The sequence below is a fragment of the Ostrea edulis genome, chromosome 6, assembly GCF_947568905.1.
Source record: "Ostrea edulis chromosome 6, xbOstEdul1.1, whole genome shotgun sequence".
Lineage (NCBI taxonomy): Eukaryota > Metazoa > Mollusca > Bivalvia > Ostreida > Ostreidae > Ostrea > Ostrea edulis.
Genome location: NC_079169.1, coordinates 30,900,678 through 30,912,970, shown reverse-complemented (window position 1 = coordinate 30,912,970; position 12,293 = coordinate 30,900,678). Strand labels below are relative to the sequence as shown.

At 36.0% G+C, this 12,293-nt stretch overlaps 1 protein-coding gene and 1 long non-coding RNA gene across 9 annotated transcripts in view; one reads left to right on the top strand and one right to left on the bottom strand.

Annotated features, from left to right (window-relative positions):
* LOC130047418 (uncharacterized) overlaps positions 1–252 on the top strand; it is a 5,501-nt gene extending 5,249 nt beyond the window's left edge. The window contains exon 2 of the long non-coding RNA XR_008796317.1: positions 1–252. This exon is cut by the window's left edge and continues 2,333 nt beyond it. This is a non-coding gene — a long non-coding RNA (uncharacterized LOC130047418).
* LOC125682916 (cyclin-dependent kinase-like 5) overlaps positions 1–12,293 on the bottom strand; it is a 36,795-nt gene that overhangs the window by 15,999 nt on the left and 8,503 nt on the right. For 3 of the 8 annotated variants that reach the window (XM_056142410.1, XM_056142407.1, XM_056142408.1), the window contains exon 1: positions 1–2,608. This exon is cut by the window's left edge. Coding sequence is in view for 6 of the 8 variants with exons in the window: in XM_056142407.1 (XP_055998382.1) it covers positions 1–88 (88 nt within the window). In the remaining 2 variants the exon portion in view is untranslated. Of the gene's footprint in view, positions 2,789–3,105; positions 3,283–12,293 lie in introns of those variants that run through there. The other 5 variants (XM_056142405.1, XM_056142406.1, XM_056142403.1 and 2 more) reach the window with 3 other exon arrangements.

Genomic DNA, 12,293 nt, shown 5'->3' with positions numbered 1-12,293 from the left:
GAATATAATTAGAGGAAAGGCCGGAAGTGGGCATTCTCCATTCTCCCACAGGATTATAAGTTTTAGACTGTAAATAGTCCACTCTCATAGTCTCACTACACACAAAAAGCCTAATTCACTACCCCACCAGTCACTTGTTGTCAAATCTCAGTTTTTCAATATTTTCACTTTAATCAACTTTCAATAGTTCACCTGTTTGTACTGGAATTTCCAATATATTTTGGTCAATTTAGTTTTACTTGAATTTGGTATCTTCAAATGGAATTTTTACTCAAAATTAATGCCAAAATATACTATGTACAATTTGTATAAACTTTTCAAAATGTTTAAATCAGAATATAACCATCAAAATAAAATAAAATTATATACAAAAGAATACAAAGAAGTTTTTTATGCAGGTAATTTTCCACTACATGGCTGACGGATTTCCCTCCATAATTAATTAAATAATTCCACACGCGCTTGTCCAAAAGTCACATGAGAGTATTCTTGAACTTCAAACATGAAATTGTCCACCACAATCGCACAATCCTCTGAAAATATTCCTCGAAATAGTTATGAAAAGAGGTCTATATACAAGATGGCGCCCCCTTCTCCAACGTTCTGCCTGTTACTCAGAATATAAGCTAGTATCACATTTCCTACACAAGAGCACCTTCTAGCTTCTCCAAAAATCATAGGCTATTAATAGTCTCACATACACTCAGACTTGCTAAGAGGGGTTCACCGTGGGAGAGAAACATGCCTACCAGCAGCAGACACAAGGCACCAGATGGTCACTGAATACAGTAGACACCCAGATGAACAACTGTATTCTTCCCTATGGGGTGGTCAGTTCAAAGACTATTCAGGAGGTCAGTTGATAAGCTATCCTTCTGTTAACCCCACAAATGATAAGCTTCTGCAACACTCATAATGATCCACATCAGATAACAGTAAATTCCACAGAAATTAACCCATTGTTTCTCTTCTCACCTAAACTTCTAGAAAGGATTAAATGGCCAGTCTCTGATTATACAGTTCAAGATGGCAGAGAGCTTCTTCCTCAGCTCTTAAAGTAGCCATTCTAAATGGTCACATTATTGACAGGGCCACTCATTTCTTTGTTGTGTGTACACCAATACCATATTGACTCCACATCTAAGCTGGGTCTGTAATCCAATATTCTGAGACAACAGACAATGACAGCAACATCAACACCTCCCAGAGCATACCAAAGTCCACATCTTTGAAGCTCAATTATTTTATTAAATGAGGCAGTATCCCATCACCTCAGTCTCCACTCAAAAGAAAGGAAATCAATGGTTTGCTGAGCCACAAAACCTAGTCACTGACTCTCAGAAAAACTGTGGTTAAAATTCACTATCAAACATACTACCAAACTCATTTTTATTCTGTGTAATTATTGATTAAATCTCAGGGACTTAATGCACCACATTGGGTGTAATTTTATAGCAACTACACGCTTGTTACAAAACTGTTTGCCAGCTGAACATGAAAATGTCAGACCTAACCTATTTATGTGATGACAAAATTTGTCAATCTGACCTCAGTCAGGTTTGTAGACAAGAGCTTGCAGGTTCCGTTTTTTTTTTGTTTTTTTTTGGTAACTCAAAGATGATTTGACAAGAGGAAGTGTTCCACAAAATGAAACAAGTTTGCAAATTTTTTTTCCATGGACATAAAAAAAAGTCAACCTATTTACTTATCAGATGTATTCATTCACTTGGATTTGGGAGCCCCATGCCTGTGCCCATCCCTCTTAATTATCATATCTATCCCTCAATTTAGGTATCTACGCATTTCTTGGAGGGAAATGGGATCGAAGCCAGCTTCCTTCCTGGATCCACCCCAACAGAAGTGACAACATTCAATTGGCTTCCAGTGATGTGACAAAGATAGTGTTAATAGTTCACGTCACCCCCCTCCCCCTTTATATTTCATGCGAAACCTATCCCATTGATTCTTACTTCACACTTGTATTTCCCCCCCATAATGAATAACAGGAAAAAAATTCCTGACTAGCAATGTCATTGTTTCTTTACAGTATTTAAGTGGCAGTCCTTAGCAATTCCCTACATGGCTAATAGTAAGTATTACACACATACTACACAACAGCCGTAAAAACTGTTCTCTTGAATTCATGATACCAGGTAATCCGTGCATTTTGCTTGATCTTAAAATATGCATCTTTCCTCATTTAGCTTTGCTGCTTGATTTATAAGAACATAGTGGGACCCCCTGAGGATTTTCTTATTCAACTTACCTCTAATCACCTACAAAAAGATTTGCTAGTCATTATACACCAATCACACATCCATTCACTCCTCCTTTTTCTCCAACTAAAAGTGACCAAGGTTAAGAGAGACCAAGAACAAAAATTTATAACATAAATCTTCAGAATTTCAATACTATTATCATTTCGTTAAATCTATGACACTCCCACCAGCAAGATTTCCAAATGACATTTTAAGTCTCACGATAACGTAACCCTGGTCAACTTTTCTATGTTGCGTGACATCTCTCAGAATTGACAGAGTCCCCGAGACCTACATGCTCCCTGCCTGAAGTGTTACTTACCCGATTGGAGGTATCACTGTAGGTTGATTTGTGGTGGTGGCGGTAGCTTCGTCGATGTCGTCTACGTTTGTGGTGTCTGTGACGACATTGGTAGCCGTCACGGTGGGGCGAGTAGCTGTCTGAGTCACGGTAGTGGCGGTGACGATCGGGGGTAGGAGATCTATCTCTGGAATAGTGTCTTCTTCTTTTCTCATAGCCATGGTCACAACTGTAAAGTCAATTATGACTATAAACTTGTGTAGAATATGGTTGAATTGCAAAGATTTTGAGACAGAACAATATCTAAAACTAGTGTTTGCTTTTTAAGCAAAAGATTTGTGAACCCCCTATCACTTACAAGCCCTCTCCCTACACTTACCAGCCCGCCCCATCCTCCTCCAAACTCCTCTACTAATATTTCTTTAAAAGTATTTATACAATGATTTTTGTGTTCTGCTCTCCAAAACACAATTTACTAAAGAACATTCTGAATGATTTTTAGATACCAATACCACAGGAAATTTAAAAACTATATAAGCTTCCAACCTTAATGTTTTTGAGCACAAGGATCCCATAACCACAGCCCAGGGCACCATACCAACAAACATCATACAGAAGCAATCAGTGTCCACACAGGACAAACACAAACAAAAAAACCCCCAAAAATAGGACACAAGGAACAGTAGATCTCAATGATGCTTATATCTATATATAAATCACATGACACTACTTGACAATTTGTTTCCTGTTGGTATTCTTACTATAATCTACTTTAGAAGTCTTAATCCTCTGTGATTTTTGTATACATGACAAACTATGAAGCTTGCACATGTACTAGAGGTTTTTACCATCTTTGGGAAACGAATGAAATGACTACTTTACAGAGGTAACCTTGAATGAAGATCCTTCATCAAAGTCAGTACCTGTTACCTAATAAAAATAAGATGTGTTTGTGAAACACAAATGCCCCCGATAATGGCCAATTCCAGAGATGGTCAAGGTCACAAGGACAAATATCTTGGTACCAGTAGAAATGCTCATGTGCAATATGAAAGCTCTAATATTTACCATTTAGAAGTTATGACCTATGTCAAATTTTTAATAAAAGTAGGTCAAATGTCAAGGTCAAAAGGTTTAATACCAACGAAAAGGTTTAATACCAACGAAAACGTCTTGTCATAAGGAATACTCATGTGAAATATCAAAGCTCTAGCACTTGCTGTTCAAAAGTTATTAGTTACCGGGCATAAAAATGTGAGTTGAAAACACAATAAACTAGATATTGTGATGACAAGCATTGCAAAGGGTTCACTTTGTGGCATTATTTGATAAATTCAAGATCCATAACTCTTTTCAAACAAGAGGCCCATGGGCCACATCGCTCACCTGAGTCACCTTGGTCCATATCTAGACTTTCCATATATATTTGCATGTAAAACCGTAGTCCCTATTATGGCCCCAACCTACCCCTGGAGGCCATGGTTTTTGCAAACTTGAATCTACACTATGTCAGAAAGCTTTCATGTAAATCTGAACTTCTTTGGCCCAATGGTTCTTGAGAAGATTTTTAAAGATTTTTCCTATAATATTTGTATGTAAAACTTTGATCCCCCCTTGTGGCCCCATCCTACCCCCAGGGGCCATGATTCGAACAAACTTGAATCTGCACTATATCAGGAAGCTTTCATGTAAATCTCAGCTTTTCTGGCTCAGTGGTTCTTGAGAAGAAGATTTTTAAAGATTTTCTCTATATATTTGTATGTAAAACTTTGATCCCCCTTGTGGCCCCATCCGACCCCCGGGGGCCAGGATTTGAACAAACTTGAATCTGCACTATGTCAGAAAACTTTCATGTAAATCTCAGCTTTTCTGGCTCAGTGGTTCTTGAGAAGAAGATTTTTCCTATATATTTGTATGTAAAACTTTGATCCCCTATTGTGGCCCCATCCGACCCCCGGGGGCCATGATTTTAACAAACTTGAATCTGCACTATGTCAGAAAGCTTTCATGTAAATCTCAGCTTTTCTGGCTCAGTGGTTCTTGAGAAGAAGATTTTTAAAGATTTTTCCTATATATTTGTATGTAAAACTTTGATCCCCTATTGTGGCCCCATCCGACCTCCGGGGGCCATGATTTTAACAATTTAGAATCTGCACTACCCAATAAAGCTTATCTATAAATTTCATCTTTTCTGGCCTAGTGGTTCTTGAGAATTAGATTTTTTAATGACCCTACCCTATTTTTACCTTTTCTTGATTATCTCCCCTTGGAAGGTGGCCTGGCCCTTTATTTTAACAATTTAGAATTCCCTTTACCTAAGGATGCTTTGAGCCAACTTTGGTTGAAATTGGCCCAGTGGTTTTTGAGAAGAAGTCAAAAATGTTAAAAGTTTACAGATGGATGGACAGACGGACGGACGCCGGAATACGGGTGATCAGAAAAGCTCACTTGAGCTAAAAATGGTCAACTAAGTCCAATATAACCCACTGAGTCCATGTATAAATTTTCCATTCAATAGCTGCAGAGATTTAGCCAAAAAAAGTCCAGAAAACTGTCAATGCAGGGACAGACAGACATTCACAGATACCCTCATGCAAAGGCTGATCACTATAGGGCTCCCACATATATGCTATTATGTCTTTGAATTGTAAAGCAAGGTGTTTACAACTCATGTTCATTAAAAAAAATTTAAATTTCTACCTACTTCTTGTGTGTGTTTGTGTGAGCATGTAAATGATTGTGTGATGAAGATGACCACTATGACAAATTTGACTTCATTTTTCCAAAACAAATTGGATCATGGATATCTGTTTGGTCATATTTTGTTACTTTATTAATAAACTAGGGGTAGGGGTGTTGTGTTGAAGAGAAATATTAAACAGCATAATGATGTGATATATTATATAATGGACAAAATTATATAATGAAGTATGATGCTTTTAATCAAAGTAAATTAATATAAACCATCATAGCTTGTACATAGTGGGCCATGATATCAGTAATGTTATAAATTCATAACCCCCCCCCCACCTCCATCGCTGTTGTTTTGGAATGATTAAGACATGATGAGGCTATTTCTGAGAGGATGACTCATCTCACAAGAACAGAAACGTGTGCAGCACTGAGCAGTTTTATGCTTCCTGTTTCATTGGGGCTCCAAATTGTACATACACCAAGGACAGGAAATGTCAAAACAAAAAGGAGATCATAATTCTGAGGACTTAGAAATATGTCTTCAACTTACAAATTTTATTAATAAGTGTTATCAACCCAGATTAGGAGTTTGAAATCAATAATATAGAGGAACTGATAATTTGCTTTGAAACATGCATACTAAATCATCTTTAAAATGACGCCCTTAACCTTGCAATATGGAACAAACAGATATAATATGTAGTAACCAGATCAACGGTACAAACAGATATAATATGTAGTAACCAGATCAACGGTACTCACTCTGAACACACCATAAACAATTCAAACCAAACAACATTTTTATTGATTTTCCTCCATGGAGCCTGCACTAATTCCTCTGCCTTTATGTGTCTGCATTAATTAGATCCTTCCCTTCCACTGCATCTCTTGTTAAATGCTATGGTGTGCCTACAAACTATGTTTCTGCAGCTGCATAGCATCACAGATAATAAAAATATTTTCAAAATCTTCTCTAGACTTAACACATATCAACCCAAAAAGCACAGCCAATCTGCAAACTGTTCCCACTAGATACTGAACATGAGTGAACTTAAACTATGAATGAATTTAATTATCACTAGTGGTTGTGTTACTCAAGTTCAACAACGTGTAGTTTTCTAAAACATTTAAGAAAATCAAAATCCTTGCCACATGTCCATCCTCAATACCTATACAAACTCTTTGTCAAATAAGGTCTTTCCTTAAAAACTGTGGTAGGAGTTAGACAATTTATGTACCCTCCATTTAACATTAATTTTCAAATAAAGGGACAAAACTCCTGCAAGATAGGTAAAAATGAATCAAAATTGCAACATGATCCAAAGTGAACACAAAGAAGCTACATCTATAGGAAGTTTTAAATTTAATATGTAACAGAAAAATGAAAAAAGAAAACCTTGAATGGACCAACATATAGATATCACTGTACCATATTTGAAGTACCATGCATATAAAAAAATTGAAGACTTATTTAAGACAAATTTGGGCAATAAAGCAGGGATGGCATTATAACGAATTAACCATTATGGACAAGTCACTGAGCAATCAAAAGAAATTCAATACCATAGTTATTTGGACTCCATTCTGTATAAACATTTAGATTAGAGTTCAATTCTGCAATTATTAGTAATTAACCTTGCCACCAAAATACCTTGTCCAAACTGTCACACTTCACCACACTGCTATCAAAGTACAAGTGTGATTACCAATGTGTGTTAGGTAATTGGCATTATTATCAAGGATAAACCCTATAAAATTTGACCATTTGTTTGTGAAAATCAGTGGCATATGGCATTATGCAGGGGTTGGCATTATAACAGGGGTGTTAACATGGGAGGAAATCTGTTCTGTAGGATTTTCAGGCAATAAGCAGGGGAGGCATTGGCATTATAGGGGGGGGGGGGGGGGGGGGGGGCAATATATCGAGGGAGCACTGTATGTATACAGAAATGCGAATGATACAAGGATTTTTTTGACAATCTGTAGAAGACTGAATTTTTACCCCTCAAAATGACACCTAAAAATTCCCACAGGATAATAAAGAAAAGACTGCAAATCAAAAGTTTGCATTTTGTTGAGAACTCGTCACTTGGGGTACTTTGGGTATTTTTTTCTATCTTTGTAGCTATATTGCATTTAAGTATGGGATCAGTATTCTATAAATCTGTCAATGTGACAAAAAATCATTGCTTAGCTAACAAAAGTAATGCAAACCGTACAATATACGCTCGTCGGACAGTGAAATTCACCTGGAAGCATATTGTGCACTCTGAATTGATACAACACACATTCTGAATAGAAAAGCCTTGAAGTGGGTCATGGTGCACCAATCCATCTTACATGTGAACTGATTATGTATTTCTCTAAGAGTGGGGTTGTGACAAAATGCCCGTGCAATATCTACCTATGATGCTAAAAAGTCCAGGAAACCATTTGATCTACTTTTAGCCCTAAAGTAGGTCATGGTGCACCAATTAAGTTGAAATGTGAACAGATGTACTTCTCTGAAAGGGAGGTTGTGACTAAATTTCAGAGCAATACCTGTGACCATACCAAAAAAATCTGGAAAACTGTTTGAACTACCTCTACTCCTAAAGTACTGTACTGTACTTGTATTCCTCAGAGGAAGCCTTTGACTAAATATCAGGGCAATATCTGTATCCATAATGAAAAAAAAAAAAGCACAGAAAACTGTTTGACCTACTCTTAGTAGGTAACAGATGGACAGACCAATCCAGCTGAAATGCAAACTGAACTTGTATTTCTCTGAAAGGAAGCTTATGTGTAAATCTCAGGGCAATAACTAGTGATGGGCAATCGGACCAAAAACCTATCGATTATCGGCAATAATCGGACATGTGTAATCGATTAATAATCGATTATAATCGGAATTGGCATTTAAGTGTTTCCTCCTCAAATGAGATGTAACAGAACCATTAAATGTATGGAAACATTTGAATTCTTCTTTGTTTCATTTGTTCACTGGTAAATAAATCAGAATTCCAATATATCAAGTAATGGAATTTATCTATAATCTCAATGTATCAAAGACATCAGAGATAGGCTCCTTTATTTGACTGTTGACTGTCGTTGTTGTTACCGTCCTTCATATCTCCCGCCATTTTGTTTGCTTATTTTTGATTGGGTTTGACATACAGAAAACAAATTTTGAACAAAGTTGAAGTGATTTCCGGATTTTGTTTGGTCAACGATGTCGGCAACTTATATTTTGTAATCGATTAGTAGCATCGTAGGTATCTGAACGACCGACAATCGATCATCGGCGACAATCATTTCATCACTAGCAATAACTGTAAAAGTCTGGAAAACTGTTTGACCTACTTATAGCCCTAAAGTAGGTCAAGGATGGACCAACCCAGCTGAAATGCAAATTCACTCTTACAATTCTTGAGGGAAATATTGTGACCAAATTTCAAAGTTGTACATACAGAAAAAAGTCCGGAAAATGTTGGTACCCACGAAAAGGTCTTGTAACAAGGAATACTCATGTGAAATATCAAAGCTCTATCACTTATTGTTCAAAAGTTATTGGCAAGGTTTTAGTTTTCAAAAAGTAGGTCAAACTCCAAAGTCAAGGTCACATGGTCAAAAATGTTGGTACCCACAGGAAGGTCTTGTCACAAGGAATACTCATGTAAAATATCAAAGCTATATCACTTATTGTTCAAAAGTTATTAGCAAGGTTAAAGTTTCAGACAGAATTACAGAAAGGACAAAAACAATATGCCCTCCGATCTTCGATCTCGGGGGCATAAAAAGAGAACAAAACAAGAAGTATTCATCTCTTTACAAACCTTTTTACGATAACATTTGCTGTTGTGAAACATAACAGATCTTTGTAGGCTCATTTTAGAATCGCCGTAGCTCTACAAAACATGGGCACTGCCATGATCTGTACTTTCGATTTAATACTGAAAGTGAACATTTTAGTTAACTCGTACAACGTTTCAGACTAAGTAAATTACAATGTAATAACGGTTTATTTTTCGACAAGTGAATTGGGAATTTTTAATCTCAAAAATGGGAAAAATTAATGTTTTTTGGCATTAGGAATGGTACCGTTTATCAGTACCATTATATAAGGGGAAAAAACCGCTGTAGTCGATTACCTGCATGGTTAAGTGTTTGTGTGACAATGACTTGCTGAACTTCCAAACATGTGGACATTTATAAATGGGGTTATGAATAAAATGAAATTATGGAATCATTTTATATGATATACTGGACGGACTAGTGAACATCATTAGGCCACTGATAAAATGTGTTGTGTTTCCGCTAACCCGACCAACCCTAAATTATAGCCCCGACCCTAGAAATTTTCCCCACTATTTTGAAAAAAAAAAGAATCGTCATTTTTCCGGAAAAAATATATTCTCGGTTCTTGGTTTTCTTTTTAGTTAGAATTGAGATGAAGTCATTCAAACGCTTTAACGATGTACAAAATTTCATGGTATTGTGTCAAGCGTTTAAACAACATTGATAATGTTTGTAACTAACAGCATGGCATGATGGTTGATCTAGTACTGTACCTCCATGCTTGCCTCATGCAACAGTGCTTTGACAATTGAAGTTAACAGACGGCCGAGAGACTTTGCCAAGTGTCATGTTTCCATAGAAGACTTTCTTTTGTTAAAATTGCCAACTCCTAAGGTGTTTTTAGACGGTGGCTATTTAGAGCCACTGTCTTGTGCTATCTCTTTAGCGGGCATTGTTTATATGGAGGTCATGATACAGAGTGACAGACATTATATAGTGCACTTGAATGTCCAGTCTATCAAATTTGTATGCACATCCATGGTTTCTGCTGCAGTTCTAACTGAATACACTATGAAAAAGGCCACAAATAAAGCAGTGAACGCATCTGAGTTGTTGATGGCTGGTGAGAGCCGAGGGGGAAAAAGATGTGCAGACTTTTTTTTTTTTAAATAAAAATTTATGTCCGGTAATTTTTTTTTAGCTGGAAGAGAGTTGGATCCCATTAGGATAAGTGGGATCTGCCCAGACTGTCTTCCTACCCTTGTTCCATTTAGATTGTGAAAGTACATTCAGAAATGAATTAATAAACTTAAAATATGTTAATGATGTTGATATTTTGGTGATGATTTAATATTTTTTTCAAAATCATCACATTATTTTCTTGTCAAACATATCCAATAGTAGTATTGCTCCGACAACCAATCTAAATGTAGAAACAATATATCTGGTACTTGTATAGCATAGGGGCATAAAGGAGTTGACTTTAATTTGTGTTTTATGCTAAATGTTTCATTGAAAAATATTGTTTCTTCTAAAACATCTGGAAATAATCCTCAGCCAATAACAGGTGAAATGCTAAGATTAAAAGTTTACTTGCAATGCAATTCAAGCAAAATTTTATATTGAAAGTATAAAATTCAATAGATCATTGAACTTGTTAGAGTTTACAATGTTTTCGCATACTTTGAAAAAATAAAATTTAAAAAAAATAAATTTTTATTTCCTACCTACCTACCCTATTTTTTTCTGGAACATTAGCAGAAACTCAACAATTTTTGTCGTTGGCCTTAGTCACTAGTCCGTACAGACTAGTGCTTGAAAAAGTTAATTTTGAACCCTGGCACCTCACATGAAGCTGGTGAAACCTCTACAGGAGTGATGATGCATGAAGGGCAGTGATTGGGATAAGCAAATTTCTAAATGTGACAATGGCACGTTACTAGCTAGTATCAATGTGACATTTCTAAAATGAATGCGCCATATTGAAATTCTTATGTGACATTTTAAATTGACAAGTACGAGAGACCAGTAATTTATAATCTAAACACTACTGACAGACTGCATTGCCATAGGTAACTTTAGTTTTATTATTTGTGTTAAAGTTACGTTTTACTTTAGGATTATCTGTTTTGATGTTTCTGTGTCATCGTCTTCTACTCCTACAGTGTGTACTGCCAGAAGTGCCGGTGTTGTAGCATAGACCCCCCCCCCCCCCGAAAAACGGACTCGGGATAGATCTTTCCCCATTGAGGGAAAAAGCGCCCCAGCATATATAATTTCCCCTATGTACAAAGTCAGCAAAGAATTTCCCCCTGGGTGGAAAAACCGCCCTGGTATAGAAATTTCCCCCTCCTGTTTCTGGATTTCATCGACCAGAATCTTTTTCTTCTCATGTAGAAGATTTTGAATAAATATAGAATAAAGCAAACCCATGCAAATGAAGATAATTATCAATGAAATTTGTTATAATTGCTATAAAGAGGTACATGTTACAGTGCATCAAAAAAAAGGTTACAAAAAGAAACAAATATGTGCTGTTAAATTGTTGTAGTTTAATGAAATAGATATGCGCTCATTAATATTATGATATTCATAAAATAAAGGAATTTTTTTGAGATGTTGAAGTTGGGTTTACACGCTGAAAACTTGGAATTGCATATACATGTAGTAAATACAAATTGCTTCCCAAAAGACTTTAAATAATGATGGTCAATATCATTAGGGGTTTTTGTAAAAGTCGACTAAAAGATATATAGAATTAAAATATCTAAAAGGTAAATTATATACACTGTATAAATAAAAGTAATTTAATTTCCCTATTAATTTAAATTCGAAATTTTAAATTAAGAAGACATTAACTTCTTCCCAACTTCACTATTTCAGATGTTAAGATACAGGTAGATAACAGCAAAGACATGAGATGTATAAATGAATTTTGATATACCATTACATGATTAGAATAATTTCCTTTTTAAAAAAACAAACAAACATAAGATGAAGATTGTGATACACAAGAACCTGCTCAAAATGTATTAAAACAAGAAGAAGAATACCTGGGTCTAGATAAGCAAGAGAATTCTAGTAATAGAACTGGAAACGGATACATAGTTAAAATGTAAGAAGGGGGAAAAAGCGTACTGTCATTTAGGGGTAATTTCTATACTGGGGCGGTTTTTCCTAGGGGGGAAAGTTTGCCCTTTGTCAGGCTTAGGAATTTTTTTGGTGGCATCTTCAGTTCGTGCACTTTAAAATTACAATTTCAC